General features: G+C 41.6%; 1 protein-coding gene across 1 annotated transcript in view; it reads right to left on the reverse strand.

Annotated features, from left to right (window-relative positions):
- ITPR1 (inositol 1,4,5-trisphosphate receptor type 1) overlaps positions 1 to 27,825 on the reverse strand; it is a 180,303-nt gene that overhangs the window by 14,322 nt on the left and 138,156 nt on the right. Inside the window, exons 43-56 of the mRNA XM_075513607.1 lie at positions 27,115 to 27,315; positions 24,897 to 25,007; positions 23,511 to 23,606; positions 22,631 to 22,753; positions 21,506 to 21,610; positions 20,478 to 20,670; positions 16,693 to 16,815; positions 12,784 to 12,959; positions 11,331 to 11,495; positions 9,461 to 9,656; positions 7,981 to 8,082; positions 6,168 to 6,307; positions 4,662 to 4,827; positions 3,727 to 3,887 (exon numbers count right to left, since the gene is read on the reverse strand). Of these exons, the coding sequence (XP_075369722.1) occupies positions 3,727 to 3,887; positions 4,662 to 4,827; positions 6,168 to 6,307; positions 7,981 to 8,082; positions 9,461 to 9,656; positions 11,331 to 11,495; positions 12,784 to 12,959; positions 16,693 to 16,815; positions 20,478 to 20,670; positions 21,506 to 21,610; positions 22,631 to 22,753; positions 23,511 to 23,606; positions 24,897 to 25,007; positions 27,115 to 27,315 (2,058 nt within the window). The remainder of the gene's footprint in view (positions 1 to 3,726; positions 3,888 to 4,661; positions 4,828 to 6,167; positions 6,308 to 7,980; positions 8,083 to 9,460; positions 9,657 to 11,330; positions 11,496 to 12,783; positions 12,960 to 16,692; positions 16,816 to 20,477; positions 20,671 to 21,505; positions 21,611 to 22,630; positions 22,754 to 23,510; positions 23,607 to 24,896; positions 25,008 to 27,114; positions 27,316 to 27,825) is intronic.

The raw sequence follows: 27,825 nt of genomic DNA on the forward strand, positions 1-27,825 counted from the left end.
GAAGTTAGGTCATCAGGAGGGCTTTATAAACACCAACAATTAAAGACCATCTCTGTTACCACTAGATGTTTTCTCACATCCTACAGTACTGTCTGTGCTGTTAAATAGGTATTAGGGGGTGGCTCAAGAATGCATTTCGAAGATGAGCTGCTTCATGCCAAGCTTCTGTTTGCCATCTCCTGAAATCCATGAGGTTGTCAACCTCGCCGGTGCGGGTAAGGACTTCAGGACAGCGGATGATTCACTGCAGCAGCTCGGGCGTGTACGCAAGCTCAGCTTCTACATCAAGCAGAACCAGCAATCCCATTTCCCCCCTTGCATTGCTCTAGCAATTCCCAGCTAAGATTCTTAAGATATCCCAAGTTTTACATCATGTATCACAGCAGGCACACGCTCACCTTACTGATGGAAAGTGAATATTATCCCTGTTTACAGGGGGAAAAGCTGGCGATGAATTCCAGGCCTCCTATCAGGAGTCTGGACTTGTAGCTACAAGACCACTGCAGCCTGGCTTCCCACGCGGCGGCACACAAACACACAGGGCTCCGCAAACAGGGGGGAACTTGAACAAAACCAATCTGGGATTGCAAGCACCAACAGACCCACATTTCTATCAGAAAAATGTTATGGAAGGTATCGTTACAAATCAGTACTAAAACACAGTATGTTAGATTTTATTTTGTCGGATCACTGTTTTTTTATTATTTGTTTTGATCAGGCTTACAGTGTTCAAAATACTTCTAAACCTTAAACTCTGTTTCCAAGTTTAACTGTGGACGTCTTTCTGCATGCTGCGTTTTAACTTAACAAGCTTCTATCCATGAAGAAATATAAAATTCACTAAGAATTGTAGTTAATCATTGATTTTCAAGGCTACAATTTCTTTTTATGCTGGGTCAGATTCCTGCAGGCTACAAGATGAATTCTATGGGCAAGATTCAGCTCTGCCATCTCCAGTACAGTGGTTAGCCGCAAAAGTGCCTTTCTACACACATTATTTTTAGACAAGAAAACATCAAAATTCAAGATCACTCTTAAAGCTTCTGAATATTCACTAACCAGCATAAGTGAAACTGTCCAGGATTCTTTTGATACCACAGTGCTTAAAATATCTTTAAAGCACTGTACAAGCAGCACTGGATGCAACTCACAAGCTGATGGTGAATATAATTTTAGTGTCCTAAATTCATTTTTTGGGTTTTTTTTTTTTTTCCCAAATGTTCTGTGGTGTTGGAACAACCCACAAATACTAAATGGCAGAAGCAATTTTTTTTTATTTTTATTTTTTTTTTTTTACTATTGCCAAGAGGCAGAAATCCAACAGTTTTCTAAAGATACTCTGTTGGGAGTCAGAGCAAAGGTGAAGTGTATTTGAGGTGTATTCTGTCATCACAGTACGATTTGGAGCACATTATGCTTCCTACCCTCAACTACTAAAAATGGGTATAAATTGCAGTTGAACAATGGTACATAACAGCCCATGGAAAAGACATGCCCCATCTATGTCATTATCAAAAGATGTTAGAGTGCCACCTTCAGTCTGAAAATGTGGGGAGAAAATCCCTTTTAAATCTAACCATGACATAAGTAGGCTTTCCAGGAGAATCTGGTAGCGGCAGACATTAAGCAACCACAGGTTCCCATTTGCCCTCTGTATAAATACAAAATAAACCATCACCTCCAAGAGGTGAATCTCAATCTTTGGAACCACTGACTTATTTAAGGCTTTCCTTTTGCCTGTCCTTCTAGATTTATGGGACGAAGACAGAAGGCTTGAGTAAAAGATGAACCATGCCCCAAGTTACTCCTAGATACACCTTTAGGCAGAAAAAAGGATTTCTGACTCTTACAGAAGTATTTAAAACAGGTCTGGTAGAGAAATATATTCATCATGTTTTACATTCAGATTTTCTAGGGTAGAAAAGAATGTTTTTAATGTTAAAGGACGATGGAAAGAAATTGCTTCTGAGTTTCAGAGCAAGCTTTGCCAGATCAGTCCTAAGGAATATGACAACTGCAAAATGCTGCTGAGAACTACCATGTCGGGGGGCAGCAGCCCGGGCTGCTCCGGTCACGCCTGTGCCAGGTCACGGCAGACCACTGATGTGCAAAACCAGCAACTTTGCTTCCTATTCCACGGCCCGTACGGTTACACCACGCTTTCAACAGCATTGCAGTGAGAGCCTGCTGTTATTCTCAATTGAAAACTGGCTCATGAAATGCAAAAAACCACCAACTACAAGACATACTCCAAACCTCTACCTAGAGCATGTAGTTATATAAAATTGCATCTGCGTGAGACACTTGGTCTATGCATAATTTATCCATGTTCCCGTTCAAGACATAGTAATTAGCCTTTGCTGACACTTCTATGAATGGGAATTCTGGTAAAAGTTCTCCAGTTTTTGCGTTTATTGCAGACACATTCAGTGACTGTTTTTTGGTTCTCATCTAATTTGAACTGTTAATCTGAAATAATAATTTGTTAATAAATTGTTCATTAATTGAAACTTTTTTTAAAAAAAACCCTAGTTTTAACACAACACAAAATAGTCTCTTACAAGCAGAAACATTTTAAAGAGTACAGTGCTTCCCCCTGAAGTAATGCTTGCTGCAGTGGGATAAATAAAGGGAGCAATATAATCAGTCAGACTAGAAAGCAGCAGTGATGTACTTAAGTTATCTCACTGTGCTAATCCTCTATCAGGTGACTGCTCACAAGATTTCTTTAAGCCCTCATTACAGAGGCAGAAATCCAGAACTAGGACATACACTTTAGTGACCCCGAAGTAACGTGTTTAACCTCTAAGAGATCTTGGTGGGATTTACATGCTGACCAGGCCACGACAAATTGCCTGCCTAAAGGTAGGTTGTACTGCTGTAGCAAAAAAGCTAGAGACAAATAAGAACAATATTCTGCTATTTATTTGTCTGAAGGCAAATAAAGAAATAACTAATTGAAATTTTACAAATCAGAAACAGGCTTTGCTAACCATCCGGAAGACACATAAATTAGTAATTGGGGTTTAGGATCTAAGTACAGGAGCTCTGAACTTGCAGCTTGGCAGAGACGAGGCTTTTAATTCTCTCATTAAAAGGCCTTAATTGAGTAGATATTAATTTTACTTTTTTACAAGAGTAAGCTAAAATCATATGACAACAAATCCTGCAAGTAAGTTTAAGATATTTATACTGGGACAGGTTATAATCTGTTTGTTATACTTCAGACACTTCCACCAGCTTGAAAACATTCTCCCTTAAACATCAGTTTTCAAAACAATAGCGTCTCTTCACCTGATTTAAAACCATGGAGACTACCTAGCTGTCACTGCTCGCTGCCACCTGCTTTGGCATACACACGGGAGTGTTTCAGAGGCTGAGAAGCCGCAGGTACGCAGACGCAAATCGCCGTGTGACTGCAGTGCTGCAGCACATGTCGGCTCCCACGAGTGCCCCTGCCTGCACCAGCCATTTACAGCATGCTGCAATGTGCTGCCATCACCGCAATGTCTTTTATCGAGTTGTCTTGCCAAGTACATCTTAAGCATATTATCTTTAGAAGATGCTTCTAAAAGGAAAGGCATTGGATTAAGCCTATTATTGTAGAAAAAGTCTTACTCCAAGTTTTTGCTTACAAAATAAATAAAATACAGAGTACTATATTTACCAAATATGCCAGTAGGTTGGTCTGATCTAGGGGAAACAAAAGCAAAACTCCAAACTCACCTTGATCATTTCTGCCACATAACTTTCTGGTCCTGTATATTCTGTTGAATCTTTTACTTTCACTAAGACAATAAAGCACAAATAATGCCACATATTGTGCTCTTCTTTAATGTGCTCTTCAAATGTGACTGTCTTGTTATCAAACTTATCTCTTTCCAAACCTACAAGAGTGACACATATATAACCCTTAGTATTTACACACGGGTACTGAGAAAACGAGCTTGAAGAACAAAACTTGTTTCTACAGTCTGCTGCACATCTTAACAGTCACAATCATTCTTAAATGAACACTGAATAACAAGGATAAACTCTCTAACAAATGGCCACAATGTAGTGAGAAGAGGAAAGGAGGCATAACAAGTACTGCTCACACTGAGTATACGTAACAGAAAACTTTTGGTTAAAAAAATGCAATCAGTTTGTTGGATTTCATAACTCATCTCCTATTTTTAGGTAAAAGGATTCCAAATGCAGCATTTGCTTTGCAGCAAACTTCCAAAGGTTACTTCTGCCGGTCTGTGTGTTATGCAACTTCTCCATGACCATGTCATTTAACCGCACTGGCCTCAAAGGCTCAGCAGCTTAATTCCCAATCTACTGATGGGAAAAACTTTCACAGGTACTACTCAACACTCTGCACCCTTGGAAAAAATGACTGTTTATAAAAACCTCTCCCATTCCAAGAGGTAACTATGCTTTGAAGCACAGGAGAAACAGAAACTAAGGATTTGAGGAAAAAATGGTATACTGAGCATACATTCCCCATCTCTTCCTGCTGCCAAGCTCCTACGCATGTCGTGCCCAAAAATATCAGCTAGCTGAGGAATGCAAGGTAGGAACAGCCAGTAATTCAAGACTCCTGTTTCCTGCTAGTTTGCAGCTACCTCTGACTTGACAGAGTAACCTCTTGTTCTTAAGTGTGCTTCTACACTTACCGCAAATAAAGCAAGTTGTTTTTAAAATTTCTTCTTTCTTCTGTTTTTCACTCCTTAAATCCGCAAAAGTGTCAATGATCACACCAAAAATCAGGTTAAGGACAATAATGATGACCATGAAGAAGAATAACAGATCATATATCACTCTAGCAGCAAAGAGAGGTTCCTGCAAGATACATATTTTAACAATTAGCAACCCAAATATGTACACATCTAACCCTTACCATGCCTTTCTCAGTTCAGCAGAGTACGCTGCCCCACAACCCCTCCCATTAGTCTCCATTTCTGATGCTCTCCAATGATAACTTACAACTCAAAACATTAAGTGAAACTAAAATGCAAGATTACTGAAAAGCCAAATTAGTCAACTACCAGTATGTGATCTCTACAGAGTTGCTCTTTCTGCTGACTGTGTCCAAGTCTGTCCTCTTCTGTCTCACACACACTGAAATTTGTTCTCTCCTCACCCCTGCCCTGCAAGCCCATCCAAATTATATCCTTATATTAATCTGCTTATATATTAATATAGTATCAGTGTTGACCATAAAGTCTTTCACTGGAATTTAATACTATTCATTTCATTTATGTTAACAACGATGTATGCGGACTTTAAGTTGGACTTCCCAGTACCCATTTCATATTTATTGAAGGCCTGAACGCCCAAATACCTAACCCCCATTTTCAGAATCATCCTGCCAGTTGGGTGCCAAACTTTTATTAAGAATTATGCAACTTTTAAAGCACTGTAAGCTGCAAATAAGGCTAAATATTAGAAAACACTTTGAGATTGCAGACAATACAGAAAAGCATTCACTCTGACCAAGACTGCTCCTTTGCCCCCTAACGTGGTTTTGGGGAATGACCAGAGGGAGGACAGACTCACTCAAATGGGCACAAACAGCTAAAGAAGCAGCTATATGGGCAGCTTTGGGTATTATGAAAAATTCCTGCCGCTTTGACTGGTCCTCGCTCTCTGATGGTGGCTCCAAACATCATCCATCCTTCCTTCCCACAGTCCCAGCTCCAACTCATCTTCGTCCCTGTCCTCTCATCCATTCCCTGTTTTACGCATCTACCTTTCCCTAAGGATGATCTCCACAGAAACTCATGCCACTAGCATGGTATCAGCTACTCCTGCGTTTTCATTCCCCAACCTCATGTTACTCTTTTGCTAGCTTGTACTTATCTTATTTCTTCAGATCCTGAACTCCCAAAGCACAGACTGTTGGCTACACCATTTCTGTTCTTTTGGGCCCCGTTCTGGACAGCCCTCAAGCTAAAAAAGCCCTAAAAAAAGGATGGGTAGAAGCTTGTTTGAACTGGCTGCTGTTTAATCTGATCCTACAGAGATTTAACTATATTACAAGGAAAGAAAGTGTGGTCCCTTCTAGTCGCGATGTATCCTACATCTGTTTAAAGGGAGTGTATACACATTTTCCCCAGCAGAACTAGATCCCTAGCCCTACATGGTTATCACTCTTCCGCCCCCATTCAGTGATAATTTACCTCTTTGGATGGTTTCCTGAGCACATCACCTACTCCACCCCCACTCCTGAGCCCATGACTCAGTACAGTAACAATGCACATCAGTAACGTCTCACACGTATGCTCTTTATTCTCTTCCTCCATTTCTTCAGCAATCAGTTCTATTAACACAGCAAGCAAAGACACATTTCAAAGGCAAGAAGATCAGTTTTAAATAATTCTCTCCATTCTTTGCTGGTTAAGCTCTCTCCCTCTCCCCTTTATAAAAACTGCCAGATTTCCAGCCAGCATTGCAAACCTCCTTAGCTCTTGCAAAGAGCCGACCACGGAGCAGGTCTCTGCTCTGGCTCCAGCCTGCCCTCCTCTCCCCACCAGCAGAGTTTTCTTTTGTGCTCAAACTGCTGTCTTTGACTTGGTTAAATATCTCTTTCCATTTCTGTTAGCATGCATAGCTCAGATCACCAGATGCCTGTTTATACAGAATCATAGCTTTTTGACAGCTCAGAGGACAAAGTGTTGCCTCTTACACTCTCCCTTGGTGCCTAACAGATTGCACAGCCTTTGGGCTGCACTCAAAATGGCAACTTCGACTTGTATTTTTCAAATGGCTAAAATATCACTGCTTATGGAAACAGCATTTTACTAAAAAAGTAACACACTTTTTTTGACCCTCTTCATTTGGCTGAAGCCTCCAACTTCACTGTTTCAGTTGCAGAACTGCTAGAATTAATTACCTAATCTCATATACTCTCCTTGTACCCATTAAAAGTCTCATGACTTTCATTTCATCATAAAAAAATGCTCCTGAGCAGGTCCCACCTTCCCACAGACAGCCTTAGAAAGGCCCTGTGCAATCCAGATATAGCCAAAACCCAAGATGGTAGAGAAATGGCCAAAGATTTGGGCATCATTAATATCCCTGGCCCATACCACCTGATATGAGGTTGATTATTTATGGTATAAAAACATCTCTGGAGTTCTCCTTTCTGCAGCCAGAGTGTACAAAGACAAAGAAGCACACTCCTACTAGAGCTGAATAAAGCAGCTATTCTTGTGTCAATGCTGAATCTTAGTTTATCGAAGAGGACACTTGACCAAAACAGAGCCATCTCCTCTAGCGAGCATGGGCTCATGGCCATTATTCACCTTTGAAACATTTGACCATACAAGAGCTCCACTTCTAAGAGAAATAGTGATGTTCTGTCTGGCTCTCTCAGCCAGTATCATAAATCTCCGAGAAGTAAATTACATTTTCTAGAAAATAAAACTGAAGCATTTCAATACCCAATCTGAGGCTGGTGATTATGCTACAAATAATATCTTGCATGCACTTTTTTGATCTCAAAAACCCCCAAACCTACCCTGTCTACTTAATCCATTGAGTACTTCCTGCCATGATATTAAAAACAGTTTCCTTAGTTATCTAGATAGAATAATGCTGACAATAAACGATGTTCTGCTCCATATTTCACAGGGTATTATCCTCTGAGATCACATTTAATAGCCTAATGTTTTAAAATAATAAACTTTGCAAAGAGGTAAACTGCATCATTTCCTTCTCAAATTGATAAGGTATAAAATCAAAGAACATGACAGTTTTATCAAAGTATGGTTTAGTTCTAAGTTTCTCTAGTTTAATCACTTCATGTAACAAATGTCATTTATGCTGTTGGCCTAAATTAATTCTTTTTTTAAGTTAGATACTCTCATGATAGCTTTGTTCCCCAATTTATTACATAGAATTAAAAAAAAATTTTTTTGAGTTTAATGTGCTTAACTAGAAAAAGTGTTGAATTCATAACTCACACCCTGAGTTTTCACAGCAGATACTTACGGTCTGAAGGAATGATTGAAGAACAGTTTTCACTGCTACCTGCTTTGCATACATCTGAATAGAGAAACTCTCCGGTCATGGTCTCACCTGGTTCTGTGCGATCTAAAAACAGAAGGTGATGAATCAAATCGATAGTTTAACGTTTTGTATGCTTTGCAAGATCACTTCTCAGATATTAAGGTACCCCATAATATTCAGTGTGCAATTACTAGGCAGATTTAGAATAGTATATTATCCTAGAGTTTAGAAGGGCACAGTACTTTCCGATTTACACATTCAATGATTTTAAATTCAAACATAAAATTCTTCTTATTTCTATGAATTAAAGACCAAAGTTGTGCATTTATTTTGCATCAGCTCCAAAGCTGAGAGAGTAATTGAAATTGTTCCAAAAATACTATGTTCTAGTGGATAGTGAATTTTCAAGGTGCCTTGAGAACTTGCCTTTCAATGCCTTGCAAGTATCAAAACAAACCTACTGCCACATAGTAATATGTCTTTGGCATTTCTCCAGCTGCATGGAAATGTGAAATAACAGGGTCAGTGAGGTTTGGGTCTCTCACAGGATTGGCAGTAAAATTAGAAAAAATAGTGGGAATGTCAAATAATACTTGTCTGAATAGCTCAAGTGTCAGAGAAAAAATCAAAGACAGAACAAGACAAAACCCAAACCTCTCCTCTAACAAATTTAATTTCTGTGCTTCCCACCCACTGAGTTAGTTGCTTGATGCTGCAGGGTGGAAAAAACCCTGAATTTTAACTTACAATAAGCAATCTAAGGTCAGCACAGAGAAGTCTGCTATGGAGTTTAAACTGTAGCAAGTATTTGAGAGAGGTTAATACAGTCTATAAAAACTATGAGCAAACCAGAGTTAGAGAGATAAACCTCTACTTCACATGAGCATCTCTTTGATGTCCTTTATTTATATTCAGTCTGTTATTTCAGATAAAATATTAATTTTTGTTATGTTGAAACTAAACCCCACCATTAAAAGCCAATACAAGCATTCAATATCTGGCAAACAGAGGCAGAACTGAATTCTCCCAGTGCAGAGCCTTCTCCACGATGGCCTACCTAAAGTCTGCTTGTAATTAAACTGGGGGAGGGAGTAGGTGTAGCTGAATTAGATAATCTCAACTGTTTTAGCAAACAGTGAGGGGAGAAATCTCAACCATTTGCCGAAGAGCCTAAATGCTATCTCCAGGGGTTCCTCCTCCCCATCCTTCTTTATGCTGCAGCAGATTGCAGCATTTTGTAAAAATACTGGGGTATCCATTTGTCCCAATCAGTTTTGGTTTTCTTTTTTTTTTTTAATTTTATTTTCTATTTAAATAGCGTCCTTTGCAAGAAAGAAATTGTTAAACTGGTAAGGTAATCAGTATGTCTTGCGAAAGGTCGAAGACACTCAGCATGCCCCAGGGAACAAAAGTCCATTACTTTCTTCAACACAAACTGGCGAAATGAGTCACTGGTACCAACCTGGCAATAACGTTTCGTTAGGGAGTTTGTCTACTTCCAGGATGAAATCATCTTTGAAGAAGAGGTACCCCACTATGGAGAACAGGTAGACCAAGATGAGAGCGAGAACAGCAGTCAGGATGATGGAACGCCCATTGCGAGTGACGCTCTTGATGACATTCAGCAAGGTCTCTTCTCGATACACCAAGTCAAAGAGCTGGGGGACAATGAAGAAAAGCAAAGGCTTTCTCACATGTACTACCAATACCACTGGTGGCATGCTACATGTTAGCATAATGTGGGGCAGCATGTTAACAATGCCAATCTGATGTTTTGAAGAGCATTTAAAGCACTTTTTTTTTTTTTGCCTTTTTATAGTTATCTGAAATGTAACATATTAGCAAAGAAAAATATAGCAGGAGGCGAGGGAGATGGGGTCCCTCACCCCCACTGCACCAGTCTCGTGCCATGCACTTTGAAACAGGAAGAATGGAGGCAGCTGTACCCTCCTCTTCCCCTGCACTTCATGGACCCCAGTCCTGAGCACCAGCTTGGGAAGAAGTCCCTACTTGGCGTGAGGGCAGGTATTCTTGCTTAAGTGCTAGACATAACAGTGCATGCTTTAAACATAAAGCTGCTAACATATACTGTTGTATCTTTTTTATAGTATTATCTGCCCCATCACAATCTCAGTATAGCTCATTTCAAAATGCAATTAGCCATTTCCTTTAAGTCCTAGTTTATTGAGTGTATAATTAAGTGAGCAATACTTTCGCCCAAATTCTTTGTTTAAATTTCTTTACAGATGTTTCCTTCATTTTTCACTCCTCTGGGTCTGTGACAGTTCACCAGCACAGCCCAGGCAGGTTGCTGGCTGTGCTGGCTGACAATGAGAGGACAGCTATTTGTTAAATTGGACCTATATGAATACAGAAAATAACCAATTCAGTTACCAGAGGATGTAGCAAGCATCAAACAAAGGAACAAAAATAGTGTTCTGAATGGGATTTAAGGTTTGCTTTAGAAGTGACACATTTTCTCCACCAACACTAGAAATACTCCTTCAGTGCCTATTCTTATGAAGTATTGTGCTGTGCAAGATGAATTCCATCCCAAACAGAAAAAACACGTATGCCAGGCATCCACGTCAGTCGTGTGAGGTCTGGAGTCTAGCTACAGCTAAGGAGACACTCCAAAGTTAACCAACTGCTCAAAAAGCATAGACACTATGTTATAGTTATTGACAATAACAGAGTAAACCATCTTAAAGACTGCGTGCCTCTTACTCATAGCATGGTAACTGCAAAAGTGCCTACTGTTCAGCTAACATTTCTATGGCTAGGTTTTTCATTGATGCTTTTTTTTCCTCATATAAGAGCTTACATGACCTTAAGAAGGCTTAAACCTTCACCTAGTATTGATATTACTTGGAATCATGACATTTTAAATTGTTTTATTATCTTGGAAGTCAGAGCAGGGTCACAAGCAATACGTCTAACCTAGAAAACCTGTACCTTAGAAGTGGAGGAGTAACACAGAGAGAAACGCTGAAAACCTTTGTTGCAACTGCATACACATTTACTGTAATGAGGAATTTTAACTAAATTTAACTTTAAACACGTCTTGTATAATATACTTGAGAAGAACAAAAAAGTCTCCACTTGTCCGTACAAATCAGGAAGAAGAGGTGTGGCAGGAGTCCTGTAGCCTCCCACCGTAACTTCTCCCAAGCAAAATCTCCAGCTTGCAGTTCTCAAAAGAGTGTCTGTACAACAGTTTCCCAGTAGCAAAACAGAAAGCAAGTGGTGTATGACACATCTAGATATGCCTGAGATGGGACTTTACAAACACATAGACAGAAAAACATTCTGAGGGCAAAGTGAATACCTACCAACAAACTATAAAAGAATTCATGTACGAAGAGCCCCAGAGCACAAATCAGAAGGTACAGCAGGTGATAAAGAAACTCTACATCCATGATCATTGCCTTGTATCCTCTAGTGAAGGTTCCACAGTTACCCACAAAACTCATCAGAAAAATGATTTTATTACAAACCTAAGGAAAGATTAACCATAAATTAGTTACAACATGTGGCTTTCAGGAAAAAAAGGCAATTTTTCAAAGCTGGAGATAACTTGGCTTCATGATGATATCAACAACCATGCTGAATTGTCTGTTACACAACAGCGTTTTACACGTCAACCAAAACCCGCTTTCTGTTGCATTTTCTGCACAGCTGAGACAGAGAGCCAAAACTAAAACTGCATGTCTAATAAAACATGTGCACTGACTCCTGTCTCCGGCTTGTTGTCAAAGGGCATCAAGAGCAAGATTTAAAGAAGAAAGTAAAACCACTCCCTGGTGCGAGAGGTAAACCTTCCTAAAAAACCCCTCTGTTCTAAGCATGGCATTTTCTGCAGTCAAATAACTCTCTAGCCTACAGCAACCCTTACGTTTCTGAAACACCCCCCATTGCCTGCTAATAAGCAAGTGCTCCAGATTCCCTCAGCAATTCACTCTCGGATCATGCACCCAGTAATCCTCCTGTGTAGCTCCAGCCACCAACACCAGAAGGAAAGCTGCCTTCAACTTACCTGGAACCTACTAAATGCTGCAATTACCAACAACAACCACCACCCCCCTCACAATGCAACTCTGACTCTGTAGTACATGGCACTCGGTGACGTATTTTGAAGACAAGGAGTGCTATTAAATGATGCACTTGAAAAGCTGGGCACTTCGTAATAAAGACAAGGACTTTGAGAAGACGCGTCTTTGCACAGCTCCTGCTGACTCAGTCAGAGAGAAACACTTTTGGCTTACTTGCCACAAGAGACCACAAGTATCCGGGTTTGAGCGTTAATGAAGTTCTCTGGTGGCTCAGCTTACATGCTCAGTCCACACATTACTGTAGCAAAACTGCTTAGTGTCAGCTTTTGGCTGGCAGGTAGACTGCAGACAGACATTTGGGAAACGCATTGTTTAGTGAATCTTACACAACCCTGAAAATACTGTAGCTTAGTCACTGAACGGGAGACAAGTTTGAGCAAATAACTGTGTACTTCAGGGTCACAGAGACTTCTTGCATTTATGGCTGGAGTGGGAGCTGTTTCTAGACTGTGGCAAAACTGAGTGAAACCTTAGAGGTCTCCAGCCTGGGGAACCAGGATTAAATGAACAGCAGCAAAGCACTTCTGCTAGAAACAGTCCAAAGAAGGAATTACTCCTCCCACCAGTTCCACCGCAATGTCCCAGGCTATTTTTGCCTGACATGTTCACGAGCAGGTAAGAAACCCTTACATAAGATGCAAGAGAACTTCAAAAAAGCCCACTCGATACTTACATTGAATGCACCCAGAAGAAATAAAGTAGGTTGTAAACCAACTGAAAATATTAGTCGTAATATTGTAGAAGCGATTAAGGCTCGGATGCCATGGGGCTTAGGAAGAGCTATAACGATAGCCAGAGATATCAGCATAGCTGTCCACAGCAAGCCTGACAAGTGGGGCTCCAGCGTACCTAGGGTGAAGAGGAAAAAACAAGACACATTTCAATACTTTGTATAACCAAACAAAACAAAACCAAAATAACCAAGTAAATGCCATTTTATCATATCTTTGGTCAAGTATCATTAAGCCTCATGTTCAGACATTACTGATTTCAAAGCGGTAAGTGGAACATCTGAGCCTAATGCCTTCAGCAGATTTTAATTACAAACTTGTTACTAAAGCATTATGTAAATGATAAGCACCAGTATTATAGGTTTCTTCATTTTAGTGTTCATTACTTATACACCTTGAATGCTGAAAGAGAGAGGCATTTTGCTAATGTGTTCTGTAGAGGCATTGAATGGGTAGGTGAGGACAGACAACATACTCCTCCAGGTCCAGATTCACAGCAGATTCTCCTATCATGCTTTTGGTCAAAAACCTCGTACCAGTTTTTGTCATCTCTTGCTATTTCTGGTTCTATTTAGACTGTCCCATGAGACTGTCTGCTTACATAACATCAGCCCGTGTTGCTAAAAATACACTTCTCTGAAAGAGCCATAAAAAATACTCAGCCGAAAATACTGTTTACCCTGGGTTTATGCAGAATATAAAAGATATCTTTTTCTTAAAGCTGACATAAAAAAATGCTTTTCCTTCAAGCAACTGGTACCTCAGACAGAAAGGCAAGACCCCTCAAATTTCATAGTGCTCTGCAGCCCTTCTGCAAGAATGTACTCAGAGGACTGTTGCGGCTTATTGGCAAGATATACACTGAGGGCTTTTTCTCCCCCCCCCCCAACTCAGAAGGCTTAGGAAATATTACTCTCATCTGACTACCACAAGCAGCCATTTAATTTTGTTCCAAATCACTGTAGATTAATAAAGACAGCAGAGGATAGATGGAAATTAAAACTTAATAAGCGTAAAGTTGAACAGATGTTTCCGCTGTCTGAAGGGAGTTTGGGATCCCAGAGCAAGGCAGCCACCGCTACTTGAGCTGTCAAACAGCAAAAGGTGCAGAGCTTGAAACACAGTCACCCGAGTGGGAATGATAAACAGCACAGAGAGGGGAGAGAGAAAAAAATGTGCAGAAGCTCATTGAGGAATGACTTGGGAATTGCTGTGAGAGGCAGATCCTGAAGGATCCTGCCTGCACCTGCACAGGTGCCTGAACATCCCAGCTATTACAAAGACATCCACGGCACATGAATATATTTGCTTTCACAAGTTTCAGCAGTTCCCAGCAGGCCTGCAAAAACAACGAGAGTTAATGAAGTCCTCAACTGTTGCCTGTAACACCCACCTTGGAAAGGCCCGACACCCCAGGCTGCTCATCAGCACGAGGAGTGCAACGCCATGACATACAAAGACCTCAGCGGGACCTGGCCCAGGTGAGTACTCGCAGGAAAGAGTGGGGCTCGGCACAGGCTTGTCTCTCCTTCCTGAGGACAGAGACAGACTGGGAACAAACTGGGAGCAGTGTCTTTGCCCTTGGCAAATGAAGCTCACCAAGCCAGCGGTCACTTGGCATCAACTGTCTGCTCCCAACCTAACGTCAAAGCCTTGCTGCGAGCACGTGGAGTCCAGTACATGACTGCTGGCAGGAGAAGCGTGTAACTGGGAGGACCTGGTAGGAAGCTTTCCCTGTCTCTGGAATTCTCACTGTTCCAGTACCGAATTCTGGGCATCCAGTTTTGTTTCTGCTCCTCAAGTCAGAAGTTTTACTGCTTCTGCTACGGTCAGATGCTAATGAGCTGCTCAGGTCACCGAGTCTGAGCAATTCAAGACACTAACAACTTCCCCCAAATGGTCTGTTTTGAAAAGTCTTTTTTTTTTTTTTAAGCTAAATATAACACACATATGTATTTATTTATTTTACATTTTTGATTGTAACTAGTAAAGGAAGAGATTTTATCAAAATGTTACCTGCTAAAGTATTTCAAATACACAGGGTAGGGCATCTCCAAAATGCCAAATGATCCCCCCCTAGTCTTGCAACTTGTAATCTTAACGAACTCATTTAATTACCAGCTTTCCTAGCAGCCATAAATACAGACTTTTAAATTTTAACTTGAGATCTTTGAAACTAGAGACAGAAAATTGAATTGCTCTTTGTGCTTGTTAAAACCTTTCAACCAACTGCTGGCCAGAACGGGATCTGGGTAGCCCCATGGTCTGCTGTCACAGGGTGCAATGCAGAGGTACAGCAGCCGAAACCACAGCCTGATGTTGCAGAAGGTAAATGTAACTGTTCCCCCTCTCAGGAACACTGGATTTTGGTCTAAAATATCCTGTACCTTCTCACAGGCTTTATCAGGATGCAGAACCCCTAAACACAAGTTTTCCATGCCCACTGCCTTTACCCCACTGCGACCATAAGCTGCTATCAAACACTACTTGGATAAAATTATGGCTCTCCTCAATCTAAATTAACTGGTGAGCTGCAAAAAGGGTGAAGCGGCTTTTATGCTGCACACACAGAGCTCAGCTTGTAATTTTATGATCAGGCTACTGCTATCTTTGAGCTGCACTGTCTTTGGGTTCTGTAGTCAGCAAGGAACACGAGAAAGATGCAGAGGGAAGTTCAATAGGAAAAGATAAGCATCTAACCGGCCCTGTTGCGTTACGATTCTCAAAGAAAGAGAAGTGAAGGCTTAAACATGAATCACCCTCTCCATGAGGTTTTACTGCTGGGGTCCTTATTTACTCCAGTTGACATGGACGTGGCAAAAGCTCCTACCTAGGTATTTCCTTTAAGCCAGCTTTGCAAGCGATAAACATGATAGAGGCATTCACAAGAATATTTCTCCAGATTTCCCGATTCTTGCTGACATTAATCCATCCCTGGACCTGCCTTGGGGTGCACCTCTTGGGAGAGGCTGGATCTAAGGAAGAGCAGCTGAATCTCATCAGACCTCCACTAGGAGTATTTACTGAATTGGCTCTAACAACCACCACTGTCGCACAAACCCACTGTTTGGATCAAAAGCGACTTCCATGAGACCTATTACAGCAAGATTGTGCAATCCCACATGAACCGCACATGTTAACCCATACTTTATGTTAGAAATGATAGCAAGCCCAGCTGCTACCTGCTGATAGCAATGAACCTTGGAGCAGCAGGTTGCTCCTGAGCCAGGGGACATGGCTGGCACACTCCTCCTCGCTCCCTAGGGCAACCTCTGTTCTAAGTGCTCGCAGGGGTAAGGGACTCCTAGGAGAGACAGTAACAGAGGGGAGATGGGCTCTTCTTCTGTATCCTCCATCGATTTCTAATGGCACGAGGCAGGTCACTTCGCTCCCGTACACCTCACCTGGCAACGCAGGCTAATCTCACTCACCCAACCCCAGGCCCTTCAAGCCTCCTGAAGTGCTATGTCACCATCAAAGTTTTATGGAAAATGGCATTAATAAAATGCAAACTCAAGGAAAACAACAAATTAACATTTCTCCTATTTTTAGTTCAATACTTGATTACAGAACTTTAAAACAAAGTAGAACAGTCAAGTAATTAAAGGTAGATGTCTGTCTTGGATAATTTTTTCCCCTAGGAAAAAGCATGGCTCTACATTTTCCTTACAAAATGCCTCAAGAAAAAGTCAGAGAATAGAACAATTTAAATCAAGGCAATTGAAAAAAGCCAATTTCCGTTCTCTTATCCCCACTGAAGTAAACAGGGATGCACAGACACGAGTGGGGGGCAGAATTTGGCGCATTATACCTTATTTGTTCACATATTTTTGTATGTTAAATATTGGTACCTCCTCGAATTCCTTTGAACGGATAGAAAAACGCTACGAGCAGGTTCATAAGGACAGCCAGGTTAAAGGAAATACTGCTCCAGAAGGACATGTTGCGAGCACACCAGTATAGGAAAGGCTGAGCTGCAAAAGAGAAAAATAATTCTTTTTAATGGAGCACTTAAAAAATAAAAGGTCTATATAAAAAATTAATCTCCACCAAAACTTAGTTTATTTTCAGTTTGCCCAAAAGCATGGCATCATCAGTAGTAATATTCATGGCTTATTCTGAAGTTTATTTGATTACTCTATCTTTGGGGTACTTCCAGTCTCCTAGATAGTGCTTTAGGGCAAAGGACTCATGTAAAAAAGGAACATATTTTCAAACACGATTTAGCAGCAGCATGAGAATGAGTTCAGAAATGCCAGAGGTCAAGGACTTCAGGTTTCCCATATACTTTGTACTCAGAGTCACACAAAGAACAATTAGGAGGAAGATTTGTACACGTTATCAATGGTGGGATTCAGCCCCATCCCTCCCAGTTATGCTGCCGCAGCTGCCAGCAGCTCACCTACACGAGATACTGCCCACCTTCAAACTTCCCTTCCGCAGCAGCAAGCCAGAAAAAACGCAGCAAAGACAGGGCAAGGTGGACAACCAAGACACAAAATGCACCGTAACGCCATAACAATAAAGCTAAAATGTTTAGGACTAGTTGCCAAGCCAGTAAGACAACTTTACTTCAAGCTGGTAATAGACCAATAGAGCCCCAGAATAACAACTGGCCAGCTCAGCTGGCCTCCCCTCTGCCCTGCGGGCAAAGGACACAAGCACATCTGCACAGAGCTAAATGTAGAGTTACACAGCTGCACATTTTAAATTCTTAACACTACATATAAATACTTTTCAAAAAGACTCCTAATTTTAATAATCTCTGCAGCAAGAATCAAGAGGCACAGAAAGCAGGATTCATTTTCTGAAGCGGTCGTGGACCAGAAGACGACAAGGACAGCTAAGAAGCTGCCTTACAGTAATCCCCTTCTGCATGAAGGCAAAACTCCCCTGATTTTAGCTCCTGCAGGCTTACTGTACAGCAAATTGTGTACTGTTGAAATCTAGAGTGACCAAAAAAAAAAAATCTATTAAAAATGCTCTCAAAGAAGGGAAAGAACTAATGTTTTTCCCTGTTGGAAGGAGGTAACGTGTACAGATACCAGAGAGCAAAGGAAAGGAAGCTCACAGTGAAATTTAGGGAAAAGATGAGAGCGCAAACTCTGGGGCTGAAAAGAAGAGTAAATTAATGAATGCAGCAATTCTGAGCCTCACAGTAGCCACCACCTCTCTTCAGCAAATCACCTCGTCTAGCATCCTAAGCAAAAAAAAATGGGTTAAAAGAATTATACAATGCCTCATTATACCAAGTTGAAATGTACATAAAAAGCAAATTTATTGAACAGCTGAATGCAAAGGAAAGGACTACAGAAAAGTGCCCCATCACTGTAAGAATACAAGCTTCATTGCACCTAATTAGCCAGACACATGTTAAGCCTCACTGAAATGTGATGTAGCAATATTTTGAATATGTGATGCATTGATTTCTATATTATTTCTGTTCTCAATTCAATTTTAACTGGAGGAATTTGTAAGCAGGTTGAATTCATTTGTATGAAATCGTTATATGAAGGGTCATTATAAAGTTCCAGGTTTTACTTTAAACCTTAATTTGGGGATAGGCCCAGACTATCTGCCCTGTGTAGCACTTCTGCCTGGTTTTGGCAGGCTCATTTGAATTCTTAATTAAGACCTTGGGAGACTTATGGTGCTCAGACTGTGAGCTAGCACCATGAGCTGAAGGGGGAAGTACATGGGTCTTTATAAAGACTTTTTTACAAGTCTTTCTCAGGTTTAGAATAAACTGTAAGTGGTATCGCATGAGCGCAGCACAGAGCACTGCCAGCTGGCCACGTCTCGAGAACACAAACCTGTATTTAAGATGTGAGAAACAATTGTATAAACATAGACTATCACTTAGAGGCCAAACAAGACCAGAATATTAGAAGACAGACTAAATAATTCCAGTTTCTTAAAGCAAAAAGAAATATTCTCTACTTCCACAGGTGGATCTGGTTGTTAATTATGGATGTCTTCACAGCTTGCCTGGAGATAGCCTCAAAGACAATTAAAGTAACTCAAACAACAAAATCTAACAGAATATATAGATGCTGTCAAAGACAAAGTTGCCCATTTGTTTAGGATATCAAATGCTCCCATATTCTTGTAGAGTTCTTAGAAGTCATTTTAGGAAGCAGCTTCCTGGGGATTTTGATGCTGTCAGAAGTACTAATCCATTGTTCAGCTGAAATAGCCCCACTCTATTTAGTATTCATACACATGAAAAATATTTCAGTAGAGCTGACCAAGTTTCAGGCGGTCTTACCTGCACCTGACTTGGATAATTTTAAATAGTATGATTACAACTGCTTTTCTCTGTTAAAAGATCTATTAACATATATATACATACATCCTAGCAATCAGAAGTAAATACTGAGTTTCCATTACCAGATGTGCAACACATCACCAGCTCTAGTGTGAACTGTGCATATGCATCCTAAAAACAAACTGAAAGAGTCCAGGCTCTTCTTGGAGGTGCACGGTGAAAGGGCGAAATGCAATCGTCAGAGGTTGCAACAAGGGAAATAATTTTATAAAAAATAATTTTCACAAGGAGGAAGGTCAAGAGGTCCCTTCTCAACTAATTTTTTTCTATGATATGCAACACTGACTGAGTACCAGCAAGGTCTTTGTCAGGGGGAAAACCTCTGCTCACCACGCTGGTGTGGATTGCCTAGCACTGCAGGCAGGTTTTGGTGGCTGACAGCAGCATGCAGCTGTACAGAAGTCCAATCTCGCATTTGCTCTAGGAGGCAGTTCCAGACCAGTCTGTGCTCTTGTGCTAATAACTGGAGTTTAGCTGATTCAAGCATGGGGAACAACAGTGGTATCAGATGGCAGATGTTGACTTGAGCAGGAAATAACTGCTTTTTCTCTCACATTTCAGAGGGTCATTGTTGGTAAATTCTAACCACTCATCACTGCTCACGGAAGCTGAGCCTCATGTGCAACATTTCTCCTCTAGCAAAACAAGATTAAAAAAAATTTTTTTTTTAAATAATTTTAAGCAAATGAATTAGAAAGTTTACTGGGGGAAGTGGTGGCACTGTATGAATTAAAATATAATTTAAAAAGTTTTCCTAGTTGCCAGTGGGAACCTCAGAGGAAAAAGCAGGGCTTGAAAATGCTTGCTTTCAGATACTTTAGCATCACAGGGCTGGAAGGGACTTATGCCGGAGATGCCATGAGTCCATGCTGCATTACCCAGCCTTTACTCCTCCTTGCAATGCAAGGGAACTGCTTTGTATATCCAGTGCAGGGAAGGAGGACAGACTACTGCTTTCTTCAGCTGTGTCCTCTCCATTTCTCCCTGCCACTAAATGCCTTCTCTTTTAAGCTAAGCCTCCACAAATTTGTTCCTTCCTGTTGGATCTTAAAAAAGACGACCTGTGATCCTTCTTACCACTCTCCCCTGGATCCCCTCCAGTTGGTCCATATTGCTCTTGCATTAAGCTTGCCTTCATTACAACATATTGCCATTGTGCAGAGGAACAAACTCTTTCAAACAATTATCAAGGTTGCTGCCACACTGCGGAACCATCTGCTACCGAGTCAACATTTCAAGCTCTGAAAACCTGACCTCAGTGCTCTGCTGGTCATGCTCCACACAACCACACTGGCAACAGCAACCTACCTCGCAATTTCTTTTGCCAGTTCATCTCATTAAAGAGGTCTTCTGATTTCATGAAGAAGTCATTGATCTTGCTGCCTTGTTCATCCCTCTCCGTGGTATAATATATCCGCAGCTTGGACTCCTTCGTGAGGAATTCACAGATACTGGGCACGGGGAAGACGATTTGCTCCATGGTACGGTCTGACCTGACAATCTGAACAGCAGCCTTATTAGACAGAGTTCTTCCTAGTTATTAAATGCTTTTATTTCTTGGTTTGTCTGCTTCCCCCCCGCCCTTCCAAACCAGCTACATGTAGAAACTTGGACACATTTTGTAGAATAGCAGCTTGGTAGAGACTTCACTTCATTTACCTTTCAAAGCAGGCCTGCATTTAGCTCCAGGACTGGTAATTTCTATGCTGTAGTCTTATCCTGGCAATACTTAGCTGGGATTTCCAAGGGGCCCAGTGAATCCTGCACCAAAGCTGCGCTGAATTTCAGAGCAATCTGGTTGCCCAATTCAAGAATCTTAGCAAATTTTAGCCACGCATTGTACAGGCGAGCGTGAGGAATAAGTTATATTTATATTGCTTATTAGAGTTTTGTGAACTCTCCATGTTTGTACGTGTTTTACTTTTTAAAAGCATCTTAGATTGTGCATCAGGCCAAAATGTCATTTTAATACAGAAAGAATGGCAAAAGCTATCACTAACTTTATGGATTCGGCAATAGTACCGGCCAAAATGTAACAGAAGTGAAGTTACACTTCCTCCTGCCAACAGAGCTCTGCTCAGCTCCATCTTAAAGCCCACACATGACAGCTCAAAAATAGCTCCCCCCCAGCGGCTGTCAAAAAATAAAATAAAAAAATAAGTACACATATATTCTCATGTCAAAGATGACAGTCCACACACAGGTAGTCAGTTCAATCAAAATATCACATATAATGTAACTGGTGTTTAACTCCACCGTTTCTCTTCCAAGCGGCTCTTTCTGCAGCAGATCATTTCCCCCCACACACCTCCCAGCAGCCACTGGTTTCCCTTTACCTCAATCTGTGCCGTGTGCTTGGCATAAAACTCCAGAGCCTCGTCTCCCTCTATCTGACCTCCCGGCTTCAGCATGTTCTGCAGCTCTTTGTTATGACGAGCCAACTAAAATAAAGGAATGCAAAGGGAGTGGGAGACACCAGATGTCTCTCTATGATATTAAATTTCTGATTTTTGGCATAAAAAAAGAAATAGTACGCAGTCAGCTGCTAGGAAAGGGCAAAGTTGACAGAAGGCTTGTTCTATTCCAACCAGACACTCTGCAGCTCTATTTTGGGAGCAAGTCAGAATGATTCAAATATGTATTTTTTTTTAATATCCGTGTTGTACTCCTCTTTTACCCATCTTCTCCCACCCTTTGCCTGACTTGGGAAACTTTCTGAACATTCACATTCGGTCTATCTTTCTACAGCCATCCTAATTCAAAGGTGTGCTAATCACACAAATATCTAGGTAGGGACGGAGGAGAAAATTTGCATCAATTGAAAAGTAGATGCAGAGAGCACTGCTCCGAAAATGCTTCTGGATACTCTAAATTCATTTTACAGCATAATGATGTTTTTTCTTCTCAGATGCTAAAGGAACAAGAAGTCTCTAATGGAGTGATATATGTAGCATCAGTATCTTAAGTAGATCTAGATATATATCCCCCCCCCGCCCCTTGGTCTTTTACCTTTCAAACACTACATTGTACCAATACAACGAACATGACTGGCTCCAACATACAGAGAATGTGGCAAGAACCATAAAAGCAGTGAGATTTCTGCTTACGATTTAAGTGATCCATGAGTAGCATTTCTTTGGGAGTATAAAGTAATCTTTGATACAGCTGAAAGGTAATACATTGCTCCCCAGTACTGCCAAGAACTCGAATCGCATGTCTTCAGAAACTTGGTCAAGAGTCTGCCCACTTCCCATTATACAAGAAAACTCCAAACATTTTCTTATATTATAGAATTTTCTTTTCTGATTCTTTAAGGATTGGAATTTGCTCTGATAAAAAGAGAACGTGCAGCGAGTTTGTCTCAGAGGTGAGCCATTAAAACAATTTCAGGGAAAAGCAGACCTCTTGCTATTCACAGTTTGTGACACTTGGTGCTACAAAAGCTGTAGGTGAAATTCTACCTGATGAGCTAAAATATAAATGTTGTGTCCCACGTTCCTCGGAGATGCCGCAAGATCTTCCCCATTCTCTCCATCCTCAAATTCTACTTCTCCTTGCAGATAAGCCTTCTTTATCACTTCCACCTAGAGAGACAGACACAGGTCATTGAAGAGACAGCTCAGGCTGAGGGCTGAAGTCTGCTAAGGCCAGTATACATTAGCCACTCTTACAGAAGTGAAAACAGCTGAGCATATCCATTCAAGAGAAAGGTCAGTGGGCTTCTCAACATCCAGGATAAAACAGGAGACCTGAACTCAGCACCTTCAGCCCAGCTCATCAACACAAGAAACTAAACTTCATGTTCCCCTCCAGGTAATATATTCTGGGCCACCCTCGTGGCACGGTGCATCACATTCTGACCTCTGGCCCCTACTGTAGCTATGTGCACCGAGGCAAACCGACAGTGTTTCAGCTGTACTTTGAATGTCCTGTTTGTGTTTTCACCAGTTAATACATTAACCAGCCCAAAAGCCTGCTACAGTCTACTGAACAGCTTTTAGGTCACAAGAAATTTTTGTTTCTCTCTGTCTCTTGTGCAAACGGCTTCTACATGTGGATTCCAAAGCGTGAGATGATGCTCCTTCCCTGCCTTACGCAGGACGCTGAATGCCTCCTCTGTAGCATTCAGCATGGCTTCCCTAATTGCTCGTGCTGCCTGGGAACATGACAGACCCGTCCCCTGTGGATACTGCACTCATTCAACCAAATCCTTGAAAGGTCTTCCATTTGCCAGTGATCCATGCACAGACCTCTCGCAGCACGCAGCCACCCCAGTCTCCCCGGTGCTGCTGTACCTGGCTTGAAGGGAGTTGGGAGTTTCAGAGTGATCCAGGGACTCACCAGCTCTTTGGGCCTCATGTTGTAGAGGATCCTCTCCGCATTCTCGCTGTCATGCCTGCTCTCCATGATCGCCAAGAGCAGTTTTGAAGCGTTGTTCTGAAGGGAGGGAAGAACACCACCAGTCACTGCCAGGAGTCAAAAAACAAGGGTGCCCAGCTTGAGCGCTACCATCCCTGTTGCCCAGAGGGGCCTGAGATACCTGGTTTCTACAAATATGAGCTGCAGGCAAGGCACAGCCTGCCAGCCAGCCTACTGCAGGACTCCTACAGTCTCACCTTGCCGAGCACTCCCTCTCCTCTAATTACTGAGATACAACTTAGGAGTATTTTTTACCAGTTTATTTCCCAAACCCTACTTATTGGCGGCCATCAAATTAACCCAAGTGAAGGTTCAGATTTCTGAAACGCTGTTTCAAGCTTGTATTATTTTGTTTTGTTTTAAAGATGCTGCAGCATTACTACACACTCTCAACTCCAAAACGGTGCAGCTCAGCCTTACTCAAGATACTGTTGATTAAATCAAAGGACAGCCAAGGCTGAAGACACAGACATGCTTCGCTGCTTTTAACTGAAAATTATTCTGTGACCTGCTCATGCCAAGAAATACAGGGAGGAAATGGGAAACTACCACAAGGCACCAGACTACTTTAATACGAACAATTAAGATTAAAATCCATCATGACTGACAATAAAAACCAATAGAAGTATTTAATTTTGAAGTATAATACTAATTGAGTCTAAAAGCATTTTTTATTTATAATAATAAAAAACTCACATTACCCATAATAATGGTGTGAGTCGGCAACGGAAAGCAACTAGACATTGCACTATAAGACAGGACAGTAAGTCAGAAAGGAAGTATTTCTAAAACATATGCTGAAGCAGGAGTGCTCTGTGACTACTGTTGCTAGAAGACAACCTGCTAGTGTATTTTGAAACCAGCACCAGGGCTAATTATTTCAGCATTAATATGAACAGCCCTAAAAAATTCTTGATGATTAAAGATCAACTGATTAAACAATAGCAATAAAGTATTAGGAAACTAGATGTAGCATGAGAAATTTTACTTCCATTGCATATGTAAAAGCTCACCAACAACAGAGAAGTTTTCATCAGGTTTACATTTTTAACAGGAACTTATTTCAGGATTCCTCAGCATATCTTGACTGCCTGCATGCCCCCATCTGAAAACTGGTGGCTCCATGTTATCATTTAAAAGATAAAATACCTGTGACAAACAATCTTTGGGCACTGCCTCCAGCTCGCTGATGCATATAATTTTTTGGCACTTATGAATATTGGGATATAATAAACACCCACATAATTCCAACAATAAAATTATGTTTCATCTTACCGTTAACGCGGATTGCACAAAATATTCACTTGCCTTCAGTTCCAACACAAGGTCCATCCTCTTCTTTCCCAAAGGGTTGATGTCATTGAGAATTAGTGCTGTGATGATGTCAATACCGTTGGACTCGTGAGTAGCAATGCAGTTCTGTCCAAAGAAAATTCAAACTTCACTAATTGTCTACACTAAAAATGCAGCCTAGGCTGGTGACCCAGCCAGAACAGAAGAGTCACCTCTTTCATCACCTCGTAAGCTGTTCGAGATGGATAACTGAACAGAAAACTCCAGTCAGTGGAATAACAAAAGATTAAGGCATTTTGTTTCAAGCTTTTCCTATCATGAGCCATGGCATGTCCTACTGAAACCACCCAGCCTCAGGAAGCAGACAGCAACACCGTTGATAAAACGAAGCATTTACATGCCAAAGCGTCCAGGCTGAATACATAGCTAAGGAAGAACACTGTTTTACTAAGATTAGGGAGAGTTTTCTTTATTTTAGATGTGCCAATCAACACCTACTTCAGTCCTGTCTAACCAAAGAATGCAAATTTCCATAACCTTCTTGCTTACCCTTTAACCCGGCTTTTATAATGGTCTATAACTAAAATACACAGACCAACAGTAGCTTTCTGGCTTCAAAATCCAGAGCCCTGCTCTGTTGTCGAGCTCCACTGTGAAGATCCATGCCTATACCTAAAGGTTGTTATTCCACCCGATCCATATAACAGAGAGAAACTGTCAGCTCTGAACTGACGTGTACAGCCTCATGCATTCTCTCGCATAGATAGGGTTTCATCTGAACATTGGTCACCCCCACTATGCTTTGTTTAGTTTTGCTGTAAATTACACTTGAGTGCACAAAGAAAAAGCACTCCAAAGGACGGATATTCTTGAAGACTTTTTGAAAAGTCATATTCCAGTCTTTCTGTACCATACTATGGTTCAAATAGTATGCAAATGGAGAAAATAAGCAGATATCTGTGTATGTAAGTGCGGAAGTTTGCTTATTAGAAGGGTGACACCCACCCTGGAACATGGGACTTACCAGGTCATGCTAGCCCAATGGGAGAAGTGTTCTCTAACACACAGTGAGCACACGTTATTTGTTGAGTCAACACCACAGAGCAGCCAGAGTTTGGAAAACTATTTTGGGGTAGCTATCTCTTTAGTATGGTTTACTCCAGACCTTCAGACTTCATTTGACTCATTGAAACAGTTACAGCAAGAGTCACATTTAGACCAAAGGCAGAAGAAACGGGCCTGACCAATTGGTGATGCTGCTCTAAAACACGGCTGTACAACCTGTGGGAAGGTGAAGTGGAAAAGCATGGCTGAGCAGTACAGCTGCCCCTGCCCTCTGATCCTTCCCGCTGGAGCAAACCGTAATTCTCGAGCACCTAAAAACTCCTGCTTATGCAAACGAAGTATCTTCCCATATTCCTAGCTAATTACTCAACCTTTGAGGCACAGAGCAGACCAAGTCCAGCTGTGGGTCAGTAACCGCTTTATCTGATAGGATTACTATCATTATTCAGTTATGCCTTCCCTGTAACATGATTACTTAAGCCACCATGCTTGATTTAGAACAGTTATTCCTGCCTGGAGCAGAACATACCACCGACAGTGAGCACAGTTTGGGGGGAGCTGGACAGAGGCTGCCTCCTCCCCGCAGACACTGGGTGGTCCTCTGCAACACGTAACCCTCGCTCATTGGGAACCGCCGCCACATCACCGTGCAAGCGCACGGACAGTCGGCAGCAACACGCACCTGGTTCTACACACAAGACTACATCTGAAAACAACCTCAACATGGTTATCACCTTCAGTAAGGAAGCTACAGAGCTCAGCCTTCTCCCATCAGGCTAGGGGGGCCATGTTTCTGGCCTCATTTACAACAGGCAACAGAACTTGGTTTTAGCAATGTTTTTACTACAAAGTATTTCAAGCAGAAAAATTCCCCCCCCCCTTCCCTGTCTGTCAAGTCTAATAAAACAACTTAAATCCTAGGAAAGCAGAAAAATCTCTACTGCTTTGAGTGGTTCAACTCCTCAGAGGGGTCCTTGAGAACAAGAAGTTGATTATTATGAGTTTATTAGGGGGGAAAAAAAAACCAAAACCCCTTTGTCAGGCAAGTAAAGTGAGCAGCATTATAAGACAACACAAGTCTAGGAGACTGAGAACCCAAGCCCAGCAGAGCACATGCTGTGGGTGCAGGGAGAAAGGGTGATGCTTTTCACAGCTATGGATGTATTACCTGGTTCTCGTGGCAAGGCCCCTGACAGTACTCGGTCAAACTTTCCAGCGTCTGGTTGATCAGTGCTACATTTTTCTCATTTATATACAGACCAAGAAGTCCAAGTCCACCAGTTGTGCTTCCACAGATACAGTCCAGAAACTGCAGCGTCTCACACACCAAGTTGTAGTTTGTCTTGTTGTTCTGGCAGCGAAGGAAATTCTGCAGGGAGTGTCAAAGCCGGGGGGGGGGAACACAACAAAAAACCATACAAACTGATGTTTGGATCATAACATTTTATTAAGTTCATCAACTCACAATTGCACTGCATGGTATATTGCTCTAATCTCACTGGAGCCTGGACAAGCAATTTAAGCCTCTTAGGGCTTGCTTGCAATGCGCTGCTCTCTTGAGCAGCTTGTTGGCTTCAAATTTTATAGAAGACAAGCAGCAATAAACAGAGTGCATCCATTAGAGCACCGAAACCCAACACGGAATAGACCATTCACTGCGGATCATAAAGCTCTCCTGAACCTGGAAGCTTTCCTTCTAGCCTACCTGCTGCATTTTGCTGCCAAACATCACTCAAGGCTTTCTCCTCCCAAGACCTTTCTCCAAGACAGAAGCAGCAATTCCCTGGCTCTGGCTTCACAGCAGCACCACCTGCACAAGCGGCAAGGAGGCACCTGACTGCATGCCTTGAAGGAAGGCGTCCTGAAATGCAATTCTCTC

Source organism: Mycteria americana, chromosome 11, assembly GCF_035582795.1.
Source record: "Mycteria americana isolate JAX WOST 10 ecotype Jacksonville Zoo and Gardens chromosome 11, USCA_MyAme_1.0, whole genome shotgun sequence".
In the NCBI taxonomy this organism is placed as follows: domain Eukaryota; kingdom Metazoa; phylum Chordata; class Aves; order Ciconiiformes; family Ciconiidae; genus Mycteria; species Mycteria americana.